We start from the raw sequence: 20,270 nt of genomic DNA on the forward strand, positions 1-20,270 counted from the left end.
CCTGTGCAGACTGCACAGCGCTCACCTGCTCGCCAACGCACTAACTTGGGCTACTGCACACTCGCGCCCAAGAGTCTTGCATCAGGTTGCTGCGCGCCCGCGCACACGCGATCAATTGATTGCGCCCATCCAACCTTCAACCATCTCCTACATGCACCCGCGCTCACGTGCCCGACTGCCCGCGCCATCTCCTACACACGCTCACGCCATCAATCTCGCACGCCCGCACACTCGTGAGCACAAATTCCTGCTGCGCACGATCCCTTCCAGGAATCATCACGCTACCACCAGCTCGATCTGCACCCCAATCGCAAGCGCGATCACGCCCGAAATTTTACGGGGCTTCAGGCGGACAGGTCATCGTCCGGTTCCCCTCCCACCAGGCGCAGAACAGCGTGCTCGCTGGAGGAGGGGAGGTTTCCGGACAGGTCCAAGGCCCATTTTAGTTTTCACACTAACTTTTTCAGTGGCAGATTCTCACTAAAATTACAAACTTTAGGGAAAATTAAATATTCAATATAGGAGAGATCAGTCATGTGAAGTGGAGAAAGAAAGACAAATCTATATAAGATATAAACTTTTAAAAATTTACAAACAATAAAAAATTTACAAACAATAAACTTTCAGTAGTCTAAAAATCATCAATCACTGACAACAAATTTTGTGTTTGCTGTGAATCTAAAATTCAGGATAGTGGTAAAATTAGAATGGTTATAGTGTTATGATGTCCATGATACTATTATATGCATGCTTTGTTAATCACAAACTGAACACCTGGTTTTACAGTGAATCTCATTTTTTTAATCTCAATAAATACAGTTTGAAGGACCACCATATCATTAACTTTATACTAAACACTAAGCAATATTTAGCATCTAAAAACTTTCAATAGTAGAAATAAACTTACTTTGCACCCTTAAAGGTCTAGCATATCATCAAGTAAAAACTCGCTAATCAAGGGTTGAACAACTTCTGGATCATTCAAGTGAACATGGTGGGTGCCTTCCACAGTTACATATTTGAAAACTTTTGCACTTTTCTGGTAAATACTAATAATTTCATCATAGATAGCTTTATCTTCATACAATGGGCCTTTCGAGGCCTTTATTAACAAAAATTCACATTCCAATTGCTTTGCAAATTCTTTCATTTGGTCAAATGTCAGAGATAATATATGCCTTACTTTGATTTTCGGGTCATAATTAAAAGAGTACTCGCCATTTCCGTAGTCTATTGACCCTCTTCGTAACAAAATTTTGGTTGATTTTTCAGTTATACTCATATTATACCCTTTCATCATTTTGTCTACAATTGTTGCTTGATCGTAACGAGGAAGCTCCCTGATTTTTGTCTCTAAAAGGATCAGTTCTTCAATACACTGTGCAGTTTTTTGTGGCTGATTTTCTGCCTCCACAGTGATTGGTTTTATCAAGTCGAGAACAACAATTTTCTTTACTTTCTTTGGAAATGTGGCAGCATATAGAAATGCAGCTCCACCTCCCATACTATGGCCAAGAAGTGTTACCTGAAATAAATACAGTATACATTATATTGTATTCTCAAAAATTTTTATATATATAATAAATTTTGTGTAAAACATACAACAGCTAGCATATGAAAAGCATATGATGTATCAAACCACAAAACAACATAATCTATATATTATGCGTAAAGTAAACAATAAAGACAATGACAGCTAAAGGGGTTTTGTCAAAGGAAAAATCTATCTGTCGGTAGGTTCTGTGTGATCTTTAAGGACTTAACTGTAAAAGGGTAAGACAGAGAATCCAATAAAACATAAAATACCAAAGAAATATTGTCTCCTCTAGGGCCAGTCTATTAATGAGCAAAGTATAGACTCAGTGTGTATAAGGAGACACTTAGGTTCAGGCTCATTGAACTCATCACAGAACTTTCAATACTGAAATATGTCTGCCAGCTGATAACACATCATCACCAAGAACCAATATAATATCTTGGCACTTTGTATGCCCCCAGCCACCATCTCCCATATTTGGAGTAAGATGTCCCCGTTTCATACACAAAACTAGGGAGGAGGAAGTGTCTTGCAGACTATACAAATCTCCCCAAAAATAGATTTTTCCTTCATCAAAACTCCTTTTCTGTGATTAATGTGCTATGCGGTTTCCAAGGACTAATTAAAGATCCATATTAAAACAGACTCATATACAATAAAGGCCTATCGTCTTTAACCAAGAAAACATCCAATTCATGAGTATAAGAGTGAGAAGAAAAACTAACAAGTCAGATGCTCACCTCATAAGAGAAATTCTATTTACCCATTTCTAATGATAAATTTTACTTTTTAACATACATCACCATACTGTACTGTACATAGCAGTTGTAGTCACGGTCCTAAAGTCAATCAGTCGTAAGTTGCATGAGTCGTAAGTCTCAGTCATAAGTTGCATAGGTTGTAAGTCTCAGTCATAAGTTGCATAGGTCATAAGTACAGTACAGGTAGATGAGTATCTGTAGAAACTGAATAGAGGCTCTGAGAGGAGAAGTATTCCTTCCACAGCACCACACACTTTGCCTTGATTTCTTGAGGTATCAGGACATGACTTGCGCTGTCTCGTGTAAAAAGCCCCTCTTTCAGAAGACCTCTTTCGGAAGAGGTGCTGGATAACCAACAACGGTAAAGTGAAAGGAACTTCAGCAAGTGGTGAAATCCCTGCAAGTGGGGTTGACAGAGTAGGTTGTGCCATGGCGGAAGTTCTCTTGGGGTCTCTATTAGTAGAAACCATTTTTGAGGCTTCTAAAGACAACTTCTGAATCTGGGATGATAAAACCTTGTTTAACAACCTTCAAAAGGGGCAAAATGGAGGAAAAGCAAAGACGGAGAGGCTTTCCCACTGGTTTCCCAGGGGTGATGGAACATGTTCTCTAGTGCTGCTGCTGGGTCTCCCACTGGTGAGCAATAGACTGGTAATTTCTTGTTGTCAGAGAACTCCACAGTCATGAGTCTCATTTCTACTTAGATATACAAAGACCACTTTGGTAATTTCTTGTTGAGGCTTGTGGTAAACAAATCTATTGTCAGAGAACCCCACAGTCAAGAGCCTCATTGCTATTTAGAGAAATAATGACCATTTTGGTAATTTCTTGTTGAGTCTTGTGCTGAACATATCTATTGTCAGAGAACCCCACAGTCATGATCGTCGTTGCTACTTAGAGATAAGACCATTTGGGTAATTTCTTGTTGAGGCTTGTAATGAACATGTCTATTGTCATAGAAACCCACAGTCATGAGCCTTGAGCCTCGTTGCTACTTAGACATAAGATCATTTTGGTAATTTCTTGTTGAGGCTTGTGGTAAACATGTCTATTGTCAGAGATCCCATAGTCATGAGCCTCGTTGCTACTTGAGATAAAAAGACCATTTTGTTAATTTCTCGTTGAGGCTTGTGGTAAACGTGTCTATTGTCAAAGAACCCCACAGTCATCAGACTTGTGTCTATTTAGAGATAAAAAGACCATTTTGATAAATTCTTGTTGAGGGTTGTGATGAAAATGTCTATTGTCAGAGAACCCCACAGTCATGAGCCTCGTTGCTACTTACAGATAAAAGGACGATTCTGATAATTTCTGGTTGAGGCTTGTGGTGAACATGTCTTTGTTCCATAACTGGAATACAAACCACGCTATTTAATAGGGGTATTACTTTCGGCATGGCTGAAATGACAAGCCGTTAAAATTTAGCGAGGGTTAACTACCCATACCGCTAGTTAGCGGGCGCAGGGGAGGGTAGCTTGCTAACCCCCCCCCCCCCCCCCTCACACCTGTGATTGAGCTCACTTTGCTTTCGGCTCTGATGGTGAATGGACATTGCCGCTCTTCATCCTCGCCTTATATTGGCAGCTATTAATGACTTTTTGCTTTTTCTTTTCTCTAGTGTGTGTTTGTGAAGTTGACTTCTGCGACCATGCGCACCTGCCCTGGACTCTCCAGCCGCCCTTGTGGAACGTTTATGTCGGCAGTGGAGACAGATCCTCACATCCTTTGTACTATATGCAGAGGTCAACGGTGTGATAGTGTAAATAAGTGTAATGAGTGTAGAGAGTGGTCTTCCTACCAGTGGGAGAGGTTTGGGCGACGGCGGAAGAAGAAGTCCAAGCAGGATATTTCTCCTTCGAAGGTTCCTTCGAAAGAAGAAAAACCCAAGGCCTCTTCTTCCGTTTCCCGACCCTCCTCCGAAGCTCTTACTCGTTCGGTCTCTTACGAGAGACCGTCGAGTAGTAGCATAGACCAAGTTAATGTCAGCCAAACCCGGTCCTCGAGAGATGGTGTTGCTTCACCTAGCGAACCGGCCCCACCTCTCCCCCCGGGTGAGGCTTTGTCACTAACCCCTTTGTTGCAGATTTGGTCTTCCTTGGGGCTCACGGGTCCGCCCTCCAAGAAAGCTTTGCTACATTTCATTTGAATAGGTGCTTCTGTTCAGCATTCATCGTCGCCGTCAGAGGTAGATCCTCTGGCCCTTGTCGACGTTGTAGTGTCAGAGGTGTCACACTTAATGTCATGCGACTCTTCTACCCCTCCAGACACTCCAGCGGTTGCTGCCCTCTTAGTTTCTCCCGTTCCTGAACATCCTTCGAGGGGGAAACTAAGTCCAATGCCTGTCTCTCCTGCGAGTGTTTCTCCCCTTCGGAGGAGTTCACTCAGAGAGATTCCTCTTCGGAGGACTGCTGCGGCGCACGGTCAGCTTGCTGATCCAACGGCCCCCAGAGGGCGCCTTCGTTGCAAAGCTCGCCCTCCACTTCGCCTTAGAGGTCTTCCTTCACCATCGGGGAAGAGGCGCCTCTTTCGTTCGTCTGCTTCGTCGTCGCAGCTGTCCCCTGCAGAGGAGCCTCCGCTGCAGTCATCGGACCCTCAACCATCAACCGTCATTGCTCCTGCTACTAGTCCTGTGACTTCGGTCCTGGACCTCTATGTGGATCGTTCACGATCCCCATCGGTGGATGCTCGCCCTTATAAAGGGCACATCCCAGTTCCTGACCATCCACCCTTCAGACCTGCCAACCTTCCATCACCGTTCCTATCACCGGTAAAGCATCTTGAGGCTATACCAAAGTGCACAGCTGCGCACCATCGCCCTGCAGCTCGCCAACCTACGGGACATCAGCACTCACCAGCAGCTCGTCAGATTGCATGTCAGCACTCTACAGGACTTTGGCTCGCCCTCATAGACGGCAGCAACATCATGCACCTGCGCACCCTGCACTCACACGCCCAGGGTCCCCCGCGCCAGCACATTACTGCACGCTTGCGCTCTCCTGCGCCTACTCGCCCAAAATCTCCTACGTGCCAGCGCTCTCCTGCGCACCAACACTCACCTGCACACCAGAACTCTCCTGTGCACAAGCACGCAGGAGCGCGCCAGTACTCACCTGCGCATCAACAAGTTCCTGCGCACCAATATTCTCGTGCGTGCCAACACTCACCGACGCGGTATCACTCTCCTGCGTGCACGCGCCATCACGCCTACGCGCGTGCATCCAACACGCGCAATCCAGCACTCACCTGCGCGCCAGTGCTCCCCTAGACATACACACTCTCCTACGCGCCAGGTCTCTCCCGTGCACGCACCAAGACATACGCAAGCGCCACCACTCGCCTGCGCGCCAATTTTCACCTGCGTACGTGCGCCAGTACTCTCCTGTGCGCCTGCGCACGCGCCAACAGGCACAGGCGCAGGAACTACACCCAGCAAGTTCACCATCGCCTCATTCCCCTCCCCGCAAACACATTCCAGCATACCCTGCGGGAGAAGGGAAACTGGCACCATCAGAGGGGTTCAGGATCCCTAAACTGCCTTCTAAGGCGGACCCACCTATTACGGTGACTCCTCATAGGGAACCTTCGGTCCCTTTCCCTTCAGATCTGTCTGACAGCGCATCAGCCAGTCAGCAGCCTTGGTTCAGAGCCCTAGTCAGAGCTGTGACACAGGCATTCAAGCCTAGCCTGTCCTGTCCGGCCGCTCGTCAGAGCAGTCTATAGCTCTGGACTCATGACACGGAACCATGGCTTCCTCTACCCCTTTGAAGAGGAAAAGAGGAGTTTCCGACGCGGTCACTTCCCCGAGGGTGAAGCCGACTCCGTGCAGACCATCAAGGCTAATCCCAGGGATACTCTCCCTTCCTGTCTGATGAAGACCATCCTTCACCAAGGGAATTGCGTGAGGAGAGGCACTCCTCCATCCCACCATTGGAGGAAACCTCCCTTCACGCGGAGACTTCCCCTCAGTCAGAGATCAGGAGGGACACAACACTCAGGCCTTCAATGTTAGAGTCTGACCTCCTTCCTCGGAAGGAGTCCAAAGACTCCAAGACTCTGCCAAAGTCCTCCACTAGGACTACTAGAAAGAAGACAGACAGTCACTCGAGGAATGTCTGCGACTCACCCCATGAAGAGCTCTTGGAGGACAGAGGGAGACTTCGCTGCGACTCTAACATCAGGAGGAGAGCAACAAGAGTTAGAACAAGCATTCTGGCAGGTTCTGACTCTAATGAGGGTTCTTAATGGGTTTTCTGACCCAGAGATACCGCCTCGAGATGGCAAGTACACGGTCTTAGACCGCGTCTTCGGCACTCAGAAACCCTCAAAGAGCAGTGCAGCCCTGCCCTGGTCTCAGGGGTTGAAGAGTACCAGGGACAAGATCGCCCAACAGCTCTACGAGTTTGCCTCCTCCAACCGTGCCGGCTCTACGAAGAAGCTCCTCCCACCTCCTCGTGTACATCAGAGGAGGTGTTTTGAGATCCTGGAGGAGCCCAGTTCAGCTCTTCCACTTCACCACTCTCTGGAAGAGCTAACCAGGGAAGTCCCTCTCAGCTGGCATGTCCCGTTCTCGGCGGCCGAAGTCCTTAACCAGGAAAAGGTCACTAAGTATGTGATGCAAGCTACTTCGTGGCTGGACATCTGGTTAGGGACCTTGGGAATCCTGGTACGATCCGAAGATTTCTCCAAGGAGCGTACCAGGAAGGCAATGGAGACCTTTCTCCCCTCAGGCACTCGCACGATCGAGTTTCTTGCCCACCAAGTTTCGTACTTGTGGGCGAACACTATCTTGAAACGTCGAGATGCAGTGTCTGAGAGGTTCCACCAACAGGTCCCCAGCGTCGAGATAAATAGGCTTAGACATTCCTCCCTAGAGGGGTCCACCTGTTTGAGCCCAAGGACGTGGAACTTGCTGCTGAGAGGTGGAGGGAGTCTCATTAAGACTCCTTCCTCCATAGGGCTTTGACATCCAAGCCCTATAAACCTCCAGCACCTCAGCAGTCCCGTCCAACCAAGACCGTGACAATGAAACCAGCAGCGAAGACAACAGTGTCTAATAAACTAAAAGTCCTCCAGGGGAGGAAAGAATCCTAGAGGGAGCGGCCGAGACCATAAACGCTAGGATAGGCACTCCCCCTGCATTTCCACCAGTGGGGGGATGCCTACAAAGTTGCTCAGACAAGTGGAAGCAACTCTGGGCCGATTCCTGGACAATCTTTGTGATTCGTCTAGGATATCGTGTCCCATTCATAACATCTCTCCCTCTCCTGACCAGGAATCCAGTGTCAATAGACTCCCTTGCCATGGGATCGGCAAGGGGGCAGGCCCTTCCGGCAGAAATCCAGACCCTGTTGAAGAAGGGCGCTCTCCAAGAGGTCCTCGACGAGTCCCCAGGCTTCTTCAGTCGACTCTTTCTTGTAAGAAAGGCGTCTGGAGGCTGGAGACCAGTCATCGACCTCTCAGCCCTGAACAAGTTTGTCAAACAAACTTCGTTCAGCATGGAGACGGCAGACACGATCAGACTAGCGGTAAGACCTCAGGACTTCATGTGTACACTGGACCTAAAGGACGCGTACTTCCAGATCTCAGTCCATTCATCTTCAAGTAAGTACTTAAGATTCAGCCTAGACAACAGAAAGTATCAGTTCAAGGTGCTGTGCTTTGGTCTTTCCACAGCACCTCAAGTTTTCACCAGAGGGTTTGCCCTAGTGTCATCTTGGGCACACGGGATTGCCATCCGTCTCCTACGTTACCTGGACGACTGGCTAATCCTAGCAGACTCGGTGTCAACCCTTCTTCAACAACGAGACAAACTTCTGAGACTTTGCCAAGATCTGGGGATCATGGTAAATCTTGAGAAGTCATCCCTGCTTCCTACACAGATACTGGTATACCTGGGCATGATTATAGACACCAATCTCCACAAAGCTTTCCCATCAGACGACAGGATAACAAGGCTGAGAAAGGTCGCAAGACCTTTTCTAAGACGAGAAGAACTTCCAGCCCAAACGTGGTTAGGTCTCCTCGGTCACCTTTCATCGCTGGCCCGTCCAGTTCCTAATGGTCGCCTCAGGATGAGATCCCTCTAGTGGCAACTCAAGTCCCGGTTAGATCAGACTCGCGATTCCCCAGACATCCAGATCCCCATGGGATCAGCGGAAATAACGGACCTCCAGTGGTGGGTGGCAGACGAGAACCTACGAAAGGGAGTGGATCTTCTCGTCCTCCCCCCGGATTTGATGCTGTTCTCAGACGCTTCCAAAAAAGGGTGGGGGACCCACGTGCTGCACTACACGACCTCAGGCCTGTGGTCAGAGTCAGAAGAGTACCTCCACATAAATCCCCTAGAGATGAAGGCCATCTTTCTAGCCCTTCAACAGTTCCAACAGTTCCTGGCAGGCCACTCAGTGGTGGTGATGAGCGACAACACCACAGTAGTGGCTTACATCAACAAGCAAGGAAGTACTTTTTCGCAGCATCTATCCCATCTAGCAGTAGAGATGCTGAGATGGGCCGAAATCCACTCGATACCACTATCGGCACGCTTCATTCCGGGCAAAAGGAATGTGCTCGTCAACAACCTGAGCAGAGCATCTGAGATAGTGAGTACCGAGTGGTCTTTGGATCATCTAGTAGCCAACAAAGTCTTGACTTTGTGGGGTTCTCCAACTGTGGACCTCTTCGCAACGGCTCTGAACTTCAGGCTCCCGCTGTATTGTTCCCCAGTCCCAGACCCCAAGGCTCTCTGGTAAGATGCATTCCAACAACGGTGGGGCAACATCGACGTTTACGCCTTTTCCCCCGTTCTGTCTGATGAGGAGGGTACTCAACAAGGCCAGAACATCAATCAATCTTTCAATGACCCTCATAACTGCTATGGCATTACGCAGAATGGTTTCCGGACCTTCTGCAGCTCCTAACAGAGCCCCTAGAGAACTTCCTCCACGACACAATCTACTCAAAGAACCACATGCCAACATATTCCTCTCAGAGAGGATTTTCGCAACAAGTTGCAACTAGGATGTCTGGATACCTGCGTAAGTCATCAGCAGCAGTCTACCAGGCAAAGTGGAAAGTCTTCTGTGGTTGGTGTCGTGGAAGGGGTATCTCTCCTCTCAATGCCACTATTCCAGCGATAGCGGAGTTCCTCGTTTATTTGCGTGAAGAAATGCGCCTGTCAGTCTCGGCAGTAAAAGGCTATCGCTCAGCCTTAAGCCTCACCTTTTGACTGAAAGGAATGGACATTTCTTCATCGTTAGAACTTTCCTTACTCATATGGAGCTATGAACTTACCTGTATTTAGTCAGAAGTGAGCCCTCACCCATGGAACGCGGATCGAGTTCTCAGGTCTCTTAAGAGACCTCACTATGAACCATTACGCAAGGCAACCGATCACCACTTGACTTGGAAGACAGTGTTCCTGCTAGCTTTGGCTTCGGCCAAACGAGTCTGTGAACTTCATGGTCTCTCATACGACATCGCCCATTCAAGGGGATGGGGAGAGGTAACGTTCAGTTTTGTCCCTGAGTTTATTGCTAAGACTCAGAACCCGGGAGTAGCGGATCCACGATTCGATTCCTTCCGGATTTCTAGTCTCCGTTCTATAACAGATGACCCAGACCATCTCTTACTATGCCCAGTGAGGAGTTTGAGGCTGTATCTTAAAAGAACAGCCACAGCCCGTCCCCATGTGCCTGCACTATTCGTCAGCATAGGAAGAACCAAGAGGAGGGTCACCAAGAACACCATCTCAGCATGGATTCGCAAGATTATAGACCATGCATTGAATCCAGACCCTCCTCCTTCACGTCGCCCCAGAGCTCATGATGTCAGGGGCGTAGCTACGTCCCTGGCATTCAAGAGAAACTTCTCAGTGACGCAGGTTCTTCAAGCTGGGGTGTGGAATCGCCAGACCACATTCAAATCCCACTACCTGCAAGATGTGACCCACAGGAGACTCGATACGTTCTCTATCGGTCCTGTGGTGGCTGCACAACAGCTGGTTTAAAACCTCAAGCTCCTTATTAGACAAGTAGCAGAAGGTTGAGGGCATTGTTACCCGGTTTTAGTCTGCATGAATGAAAAGGTTTTACTGGCTCTTATTCTTTTCTTCATCCACCCCTCTCTTGGGGAAAGCAGCATCCTGGGTTCTCTGCACAGCTGACCTCAAACCACTGCAGGTAAACCATGCTCCCTTGTGTAACTAGTATCAAGACTAATACTGTTGCGTCCCAATACCCTGGCAAGGTGGCATTGGGAAAGTCCTAGTTACACAGTTTTTCCTTCTAAAGATTATTATTATTAAAAGAAGGAGTTTTACCAGCCCAATGAGTCAAGCTTGACTCTCACAGGGCTGGCCCGAAAAAACATCGGGATATAAAGAATTATAAGAACTTGGAATAACTTTACCTGGACAGTCACACTTCTATATACCTCAACACACCGCTTGTGTAGGCCGCAGACCTTGCGTAGCAAGGTCTTAGCGAGGAGCAGGGACTCCTTATTTTTAAGTACTGACATACTCGGATAAGGAGCCCGCGGGTAAAGCCAAAAGCCAGATTGGCTGGGACGTCCACCCTACCTAATGGATGAGTCACTCCTATTAAATAGAGTGGTTTGTATTCCAGTTACGGAACAAATGACAAATTCGTAGATAATTTGTATTTTTCCTAACTATACAAACCTTAGCTATTTAAACAAACTTAGGCACCAGCCCTATCCCCCTTGAAGTCCTACCTCCAAGCAAAGTGAACTCAATCACAGGTGTGTGTGTGAGGGGGCCAGTAGCAAGCTATCCTCCCCTACCCCACTAACTAGCGGTATGGGTAGTTAACTGTCATGGGTAGATATAATACTTTTAAAGGAGATGTATAAAAGACAAAAATATCTATTCCCAGTGTGAGCGGCGAGACGAGATTCGACTGTAACCCTATCATCTCTTCATTTTCATCAGCATTTTGGAAGTAAACTAAGCCTCGTCGAGAGCCTGCCGTGATAAGGGAACTGTCCTGCTTTGACTAAGATGTCATCGTCTTAATTAGTGGAGTCAGCATATTTTGAGAAACCGAGCCTGAGGGAAATTCTTGTTTAGGATATATGTCATCATGGAAGGACACGTGCTGCCTTTGTGTTATGACTTAACACGAGGTCCAGATTGTATCAGAAATTTCTTCTAGAAGCTTCCATAGCGTGATCAAAGTGGGCGTTTTAGAGGAAGCCAATAGAGATGCAGAATTGTTAAAAAGAACGCCTTCTATAGAAATGATCACTGCCCACTGTAATTAACTCCGCCCATACATGGGTATATAATTTCAAGAAGAGGTTGTCCAAGAGAGATAGGACAGGACATATGACAAGAGAGGCACTATGTCCAAAGAAGATAAGATCAAAGTCCTAGCAAGATAAGAAACAGAGCAGACCAGAACTCTGATAGAGCCACATTCTAACCTTCCCTTCGGGCAACAAAAGCCTATCTCCAAAAGATACTGCTATGGCCAAGAAGAAGAGACAAATTGAAGCAGCCAGCCCTCCCTGCTTGTGAAAAGAAGTAGCCAACACTACCTGCAGCCTGCCTTCGTTCAACAGTATCATCGAATCCTTGGAAGAAGATCTCTGATGTCCCTTCTTGATGCCACCCCTTTTGTGACGTCTTCGAATCCGGTCATCTGAACTTCACCCGCCCTTCTGCACTGTTCTCAAGCCTGAAATCTACGTACCAGTAACATCTCGGCAGCTGCAGAAAACTATTTTTAAGTATTTCTACCTTATTGACTGTTCCCCCTTTCTGTTGGTGTTTTGATTGGTTTGATTTGTCAGTGAAAGTAACCGAAGAAGTAACATTAGTTTTCTTTGTGTAAGTTTGTGAATAAACGTGTTGTTTTTTTTCCTGTGTTTCTTTTTATATTCATTTCCCATGTTTTGGTTGGTTGTTGTTGATATTTATTTTGCTTATTAAAAGAACCTGTAACGATTATAAGACCATAACATTAACACTTGCTAAATTTGAATGGCTCGTCATTTCAGCTACGCCAAAAGTAATACCCCAATTAAATAGCTAAGGTTTGTAAAGTTAGGAAAACTACAAATTATCTACGAATTTGTCATATTGTCAGAGAAACTCCCAGTCATGTGCCTCGTTGTTACTTATAGATAAAAAGATCATTTTGGTAATTTCTTGTTGAGGCTTGTAGCAAACACGTCTATTGTCAGAGAAATCCAGTCATGAGCCTTGTTGCTATTTAGAGATAAAAAATAAACATTTTGATCATTTTTTGTTGAGGCTTCTAATGAACATGTCTATTGTCAGAGAACCCCACAGTCATGAGCCTCGTTGCTACTTAGAGATACAAAGACCATTTTGGTAATTTCTTGTTGAGGCTTGTGATGAATATGTCTATTATCAGAGAACCCCCACCGTCATGAGCCTCGTTGCTACTTAAGAGATAAAAAGACCATGTTGATAATTTATTGTTGAGGCTTGTAGTGAACATGTCTATTGTCAGAAAACCCCATAGTCATGAGCCTCGTTGCTACTTAGAGATACAAAGACCATTTTGGTAATTTCTTGTTGAGGATTGAGGTGAACATGTCTGTTGTCTGAGAACCCCAGTCATGATCCTTGTTTCTTCTTGGAGATACAGAGACCATTTTGGTAATTTCTAATTGATGCTTGTGGTGAACATGTCTATAATCAGGGAACCCCACAAAGTCATGAGCCTCATTGCCACCTACAGATATAAAGACAATTTTGAACCTACTATCTGACCCAGCGACTCCACTTGTGTGCTATGAAGTTCTTTTTTCTAGGTATGAACAGGCCTGAGAGGATCACTGCATTGAGGACTGCCCAATCAGTATCAATACAGCTAGCTGGCTGAGAACCTGTGATACTGTGCCGCTTTCTTTGTTGACAAGCCACCATGGTTGCTTTGTCATTTATCAATGCAATCGAGTGGGCAGTCAGCAACGGCTGGAAGTACTGAAGGGTTAGATAAACTGCCTTCAACTCTGGCATGTTGATGTGGAGACACTTGTCGTCTAGCAACCACTGTACCGACTTTCAGATGTCCTTGAGATGGAGACCCTACCATCTCTTTGATGCCTCCAAAAACAAAAGGAAATCCAAGGGGGAACACTCTCAAAACAGATTCTACTCATCTAGCCACCAATAGAAAATTAGAACTGTTGTCTTGGTCAACTGATGCCAGAGATTTGGCAGAATCTGCGGTTTGCAACCAGTCTTTTAAGACACCACTGCAATGATCGCAGATGGAGGCAACCATGAGTTACAAGCTTTTATAGCAATGTCAGATGCCCTTGTAGCTGTAGTCATTGTTTTGTTGGCTACTGTGCCCAATTGAGGAAGGGGTGAGCTGCTACTTTTGAGCCGAGTTACCCAGTGTTAGGACAGATAAACGTTAACTGTTACTGTGTCTATGTCTTTGCCAAGGTACATCATTCTCTGGTTGGCCAAAAGGCTGGACTTCACCCAATTTGTCACAATCGCCAGATAGTGACAAAATGTGAGGAACCTGTTCTGATGATGACAAAGTTTGGACTCTTGAGTTCCCCAGTATTAGCCAGTCGTCTAAAGTACCCTGATCAAATGAATCCCGTTGGCTTGGGCCCAAGCTAACATCAACATGAATACCTGAGTGAATACCTGGGGGACTGTGGACGACCCAAAGCAAAGCACTTTGAATTGAAATACATACTGTACTTTGCTCCCTAGGACAAAGAGTAGATAATTTCTTGAACGATTCAAGGGGATCTGAAATTGATCATCTCTGAGGTCGAGAGAAATCATGAAATTGTTCTTCCTTGGCACATATGATTGGGCTAGGCATTTCCATCCTGAATGGAGTCTGATTGGTAATTCCTTCAAGGGCTGCAAGATTTATTACTGACCACAAATCTGAGGGTTTCTCAACTAGAAACAGACAGCTGATGAACCCCAGAGAATTGTCTCTGACTTCCTCCAAAGCACCCTTTTGCAGCATATGTCTGCACCTATGATTGAAGGGCAAGGTCTTTCTCTCCTCCTGGTCGATAGTAAGACCAGATCATTGAAGCTAGAATGAGGGGAGGGGGAGAGCTGTTGAACAGAAGGTTGTATCTGAATAGAAGCACTTCCACTGCTCTGCATTGTGAAACTGCCACTTCATCCATGTCTTTGACAGGTATCCCACTACTAGAAGTGGTTATGTGTGATCAAGAGCCTTATCTGCCTTTTCCCCTGTGATTCTGGTTTTGACCTCTCCACTAACAAAACAGCTGACCAGAATCAGAGGGCTTGCGTAAGGATTCTGGGATCATGTCTATGCAATTACTGTCTATGGGATGATCTGGGAGCTTGCCTAGATGGAGGAGTTGGTCTACTACAGACATCGAAAGAGGAAAGCTATGGACAATTAAAATAGACCGCTCGATGGATGAGAGAATCCTGGTTGGATTTCCTCCATTTGTCCGGTGTTAGTTCTACATGGTTTAGAGGGAACAGCAAGGACTTCCCAAAGTTAAAAACCTCCTTTAGATTTATCTTCTACACAAACTTAAGAGGAGACCATATCTTGCTTCTTCAGAATCCAATTGGCCCACTGGTTAGCTGTCTGGTGAACCAAAAGCTCTATAGCTTTAGCGCACAATAGAGAGGTCTCTAAACTGCCTCCTATTTTCTGCATTGGAGAGGTCTGAATTTGAGGCCATGTGCTTAACCAGTGATTTAACTAGGAGGTTGCCTGCAGCATAACCATTACTACAGTTTGCTTGTTACAGTCTCCTGAAGCTGTAAAAGTGATATGCTGGGGAGCCAGTTTCTCGTCCAAACTGGATGGGCCAGGGTAGAAACCGCTGGATCCCGAGGCAGCGGAGAGGGATGGGCATCCTGTGTCACGTATTATCTCTGCTTTGGAAATGCTGTTGGTAGGATCTTGAGAGATCGACCTGCCTTCATGGAATCCTTACGAGCTGACATCTGTAAGTCGCCAAAGCTATTTACCGTTCTAATCAGGGGAGTCCTCATAATCGGGAGAAGCTGCAACTCTTTGGAGAGGAAAAATATTGCTTCTCGTCTCTCTACTCATGTGTCATACTCGGCCAATGCCAAGGAGGGTCGAGATTTAAAAACCTGTAAGTAATATCCAAATTTGAGGAAGAAAAAGATTTTGCATTCAAAACTTTGCCCTTTCCTGAGGGCCTCCTCTGAAATTTCCCAATTTGGGGAAAAAAGATTTTTGCAGTCAAAACTTTTCCCTTTGCTGAGGGGCTCCTCCGCCTCTCACCTGGAGAACGAGGGAAAGAAGGATTGTCATTAACATTCTTTCAGAAAGATCTAGAAGAGTCAGCTGAATTTTTGGCTTTCATTTTGAAGTCCTTGCTCTCTCCTTTCCTGGATCCTTTCAAAAAGGGTTATCAAGGATCTTTTGTTGCTTCAGAGCAGACAACACTTTCAGGAGACTCTTGTTCTCAGGGAAGTCTCCCAAATATTGTTCAAAAGATTGCTCAGTGCTATCAAAGTACTGATTATGAATAAATTCTATTAGAAACAACCTGTAGTTCTCCGTATAAAAAATACATCTTGGAGGTCTCAATCGCCTATGCATTTGAAGCCAAGGATCTACAACCAAGGATGTTACTTGCAATCTACTGAAGCTCAGAGGAACGAAAATCCGGATTTCATCAAGGATTCGGTAAAGGCTGAGGCCTCTGGGCTAGGAATAACACATCTGATTCCTTACAAGGAGATCGGGCAAAGTTTGTGAGGCGCTTAGCCACTCGCACTAGTTTCTCTGCACTCAGCCATAATCAATGGACTGTGCCAAGGACACGCAGGATTGATGCACTTGCTCGCATTTTTGTTACTTGTTCTATACATATCAAGAATTAATAGGGGTGTTAGTGCATCAAGAACGCTATGGCGAGCTATGTGTCTAGGCGAGCACTTCCAATGATTGTGCCTATCTTTATCAAAAGTCTCGCGAATCCTAGAAATCTGTCAGAAATCGTGATCAGGTGATTAGGAAACGAAAGGGTATCTTTCCCCTTGGTGAGAGCGTGCCAGAGGAAGAGGCACGCGCGAATCCTTGTAATTGTGAAGCAATGTTCCAACATGAGTGCTAGTGTTGAGCGCATTGAAATGAGATCACGCCATAGTTTTATGAATTGTTGAAAAACCTTTAGGCTTACAAAAACCATGTCCATGCTCACTAGTGTTGAATGAATTTGAGTGCTTTATCACTGATTTGTGATAAAGGTAAACCCACTGGAGCGCGGGCTTGCTCTCATCTAAGCGTTAGTGTTAAGTCCACTAGATGCAAAGCGAAGCGCTTCATAGGTGCATGCGAAGCTTGAGTGTGCTTTCCACAGACAAAGTCTGAATGGGAAATATTAGTTACTAAATGTGAATATGTGAGGCAGCACTTTCACTTGAAACAGACCAGTCACAGTCCAACCCCTTTGCTTGCTCAAAGATGTTGCCCGCGAGGGCGTGTAAGAGAAGAGAGGACGTACATCACTCCGCAGTTATGCAAGTGCAAGCACACTCATCACAAGGAGGCAAATAGCGTAATCTCTTGACAAAAGGAGAGCTCGTTCCTATTACTACCTTGACCTCCGGGCAACCATCAAGGAGGTTGCTCAAGAACGGCCTGCCCTAAGAGCGGAATAATAGCCGGTGACTTAGGAAGTAGGTTCAAGGTCAGATACAGCACCTAGAGAAAGCTTAATCCTGGCCGAGGGATTAAGCATGAAAGCTAGGCGCTCTATGGAAGGGGTTCCTTGCAATCCCAAGAACAACCAGAGGTGTAGCACAGCATCATCTACAGGAACACCTGCAAAACATGACTCTTTCCAAGGGAGAGGCTCTTCTATTCTGCTGGAGGAAACAGAAGTCTGCTGGCCTTGAAATTCCTCCAACAATTAAATTGGTACCACTTTTTTTCTGACTTGCTTCCTAAAGAGGCTAATAGGGAAGGGCCAGAGGGTAAGGTACCAGGTGTGGAAAGAATAGGCCTAACCGACTTCTTCGACCTTGAGGATGAGCCAGAGGGGGAAGAATTTTGCTTTGCCACCTTGCTCCATCTCCTGCCATACACCTTCCACTGAGAGGGTAACCACCCCCTACACTCCTTACACGGGGATGCCAGGCAGCAAACGCACCCCCTGTACAAAGGACAAAAGGAACGTACTGGGCAGGTTCGCATGTCTGCCTTTGGCATACAGATACAGACCTAGAAAAAGAAAAAAAATTCTAGTTAGGTAAGGTAGCAAACACTGATAGCACATCAGTGTTAGTCCGTGCCAAGAATCAAAATGAATGGTCAGTGTATCAGCAGAAGAGGCAAGGTTTCCCCACCACTAGCCACTCACTACTGGCTATTACCGACACCTCGTTATAAGGTTTTAACTGCTGATTTCCAGCTGTGCTTAAATCAATTTTCCACATTAAAGGAAAAAGGTTTGTACTCGAGTAGGAACAAATAAACAATATAAAATAATGGTTTGTAATCTTGTATTAGCATAATACAGTACTGTATCTTTATTATTCTTCAAACTGATTTGAGTTTGTTCAATAGCACTGTACTGTACAGTATAAACTACAACTAATATACTCATGTTTCAAAATACAGTTCATAAGACTTACTAACTTACCTCTTTAATATCTAAATGCTGTACAACTCTTTCAATACTTAAAATGAGGTCTAAGAAAGTTGATCCCTCTCTTGGAATTTTAGAACTAAATCCATGACCAGGAAAATCTATTGCAATTAATGACAAAGATTTTGGCAATAATGGGGCAAGACTGTCCCATGTCCCTGCATTGTCCATCCATCCATGAAGACCAATTACAGGCTTTTGTCCTTCATTCCACACTTTACCTAAAGATTTGGGAAATTTGGAAAATTTCTTCCGACTAAAATTTTGCAGAATAATTTTTATTTTCTAAATGGCAGAGGATAATCAATGAATACTAAATTTTTCAGTAGACTATGAGTGATAAGTATAAAATCAAATAATTAAATAACCTCAGTATGGATTAATTAATATATCCTTTAATTAGGGAGATTGTTTCGACGCGAGCTAGAATTGGTTGTTGAAATTGTATAATGAGCAGTTATCCAAATGGCAAGGGTGCGGGGCAATCATAGAAGACTCACTTTTGCTTCAGCCGTTATTGTGTGCAGATGTACAAAACTATTGCTAACAAAACTGTTAATTCTTTCTCTGTTTGAAAAGTGGTTGTTGAATATGGAATGGAAGCAAGGACTTCGCGGTGGAGTCACTCATCAGGCATGAGATTCTCCTATGAGGACAGATAACCTAGAAGACATTGCCAGTGCCAAACTGAAACTACTGCTTTGAAAAGAAAAGGGTGTGCAAGCTCCCTCAGCCTTTTGATGCATCATCTGTCAGAAAGACTCTCGCTGCTGCCAAGTCAATCAGTATGCCTAAGGACTCCAACCTCTGCTTGGGTATGACACTTGACTTCTCCCAGTTTACCACAATCCTCAGATCATGGCAAAATGCCAGAATCTGACTTAGATTCTAAAGCAATTGCCTCTCCCAGGAGGCCAGGATACACCAATTGTCAAGATACATCAGCAGACATATCCCTTGCGAGTGTGCCCAAGTGGCTACCAAGGTGAACGCCTGAGGCGAGAAGCCATACTGTAAACAGTCCGAAATACAGTCTTGAACTGGTACACCATGCCGTAAAGGGGGAAGCGGAGGTACTTGAGAGAGGACTGATGTAATTCGCCAAAGCTGCTGGGGTTGACAAACTCATCAACTCTGCGAAGTATGTACAGTACAGTAACTGCTCCTGTCCACTGGTCAAGCTAGAAAACAATGTGGAGGGAGGCCATGGTCAAAGCCTTCATGGCCACTGACTCAGAGGCTAAGAAAGACCTGTCTTCCACCTTCACTCTCTCCAACAAAAGTGACCCCATCCCGTCAGAGCACAAACTGACGGGTCTACAGTATAGTACCTTCAGAGGTGAAGACGCGGCGTTCTCTGCTGTATATAACCACAACTGGCTAAAGTTGGGGTACCAGGATCTTGTTAGGACTATTGGAACAAAGTCAATTCTCAGATCCAAAGATCTGATTAATGACCCAGTTCAAAGCCAAGTCAATAAGATCCAACCAAGGCAACTCCAACTAGGGCTTTCGATTCTTAAGAGGCCCCAAATGCCGATCAATAACCAAGTCCTCCCCAAAGGTGAAATCACAATCACCTCTCCTCAGACCACTGCACTCACGAATGAGAGCAAAGACATTCATACAGGAGCTCCCCGACTCAAGGTAGTCGGCCTCTGTGGGCTCTGGGCCAAGATCCAGAGCACCCAAAACATCTTGCCTTTAAGCACCCTCGTCCGCTACCAAAGGACGAGGTTGAGGTAGCTAGCTCCAGACAATTTGCTTCCCCCTTCTCACCCTGTACCCTCAACAGTTGGATAACTGCTCGTTGCCCTATTTCAACAAACGATTCTAGCTCGCGCTGAAACAGCCTCCCCAAACAAAGGACAAGGGTTTGTATGTTGCATAGAAATGAATGAAATATATGTTTATCATGATTGATTTATGAGTACTATACAGCATTACAAAATAAAACTCACCTGCTATATGGCCATTAGGGATAGGTATTTTGATTTCTTTGGGTCCCATAGTAGACATAACTCTCCTATACAAATAGTAGTTTCCCGATTTCCACAGTCTTCTTGAAACCATGAAAGGAGACCTAATGAAAAGATAGCATATCTGTATAAGATTAAACAATAAACAAAGCAGGGTACTGTGCAATGCAATACTACTATACCAAAAAGGACATGAATGTAAGTACTGTACAGTACAGTACTGTATACAGTAGTTACAATTACACCAAAAAGGACATGAATTTAAGTACAGTACAGTACTGTATATAGTAGTTACAATTAAACATTTAAATCATAGATCAAAATATGACAAATTCGAAGATA

The 20,270-nt window shown here is 45.4% G+C and overlaps 1 protein-coding gene across 1 annotated transcript; it reads right to left on the minus strand.

Annotated features, from left to right (window-relative positions):
• Nucleotides 1–560: 560 nt before the first annotated feature.
• Nucleotides 561–20,062, minus strand: LOC137649988 (probable serine hydrolase). Its single transcript, XM_068382989.1, has 3 exons — nt 19,911–20,062; nt 17,944–18,170; nt 561–1,525 (listed from the first exon to the last, which is right to left on the minus strand). Exons 1-3 carry the CDS (start codon nt 20,020–20,022, stop codon nt 917–919), a joined length of 948 nt encoding a protein of 315 aa, XP_068239090.1. The 5' UTR covers nt 20,023–20,062; the 3' UTR covers nt 561–916.
• Between the last annotated feature and the right edge of the window lie 208 nt (nt 20,063–20,270).

Source organism: Palaemon carinicauda, chromosome 11, assembly GCF_036898095.1.
Source record: "Palaemon carinicauda isolate YSFRI2023 chromosome 11, ASM3689809v2, whole genome shotgun sequence".
NCBI lineage: Eukaryota > Metazoa > Arthropoda > Malacostraca > Decapoda > Palaemonidae > Palaemon > Palaemon carinicauda.

Bases quoted from the DNA above. Each gene is read 5' to 3' on its own strand.
- LOC137649988 (XM_068382989.1), bottom strand. From the start codon at position 20,022: ATGGTTTCAAGAAGACTGTGGAAATCGGGAAACTACTATTTGTATAGG. The intron at 18,171-19,910 runs GTGAGTTTTATT...CCAAATCTTTAG, and splicing joins CCCTAATGGCCATATAGCAG to GTAAAGTGTGGAATGAAGGA. The intron at 1,526-17,943 runs GTAAGTTAGTAA...TATTTATTTCAG, and splicing joins AGCATTTAGATATTAAAGAG to GTAACACTTCTTGGCCATAG.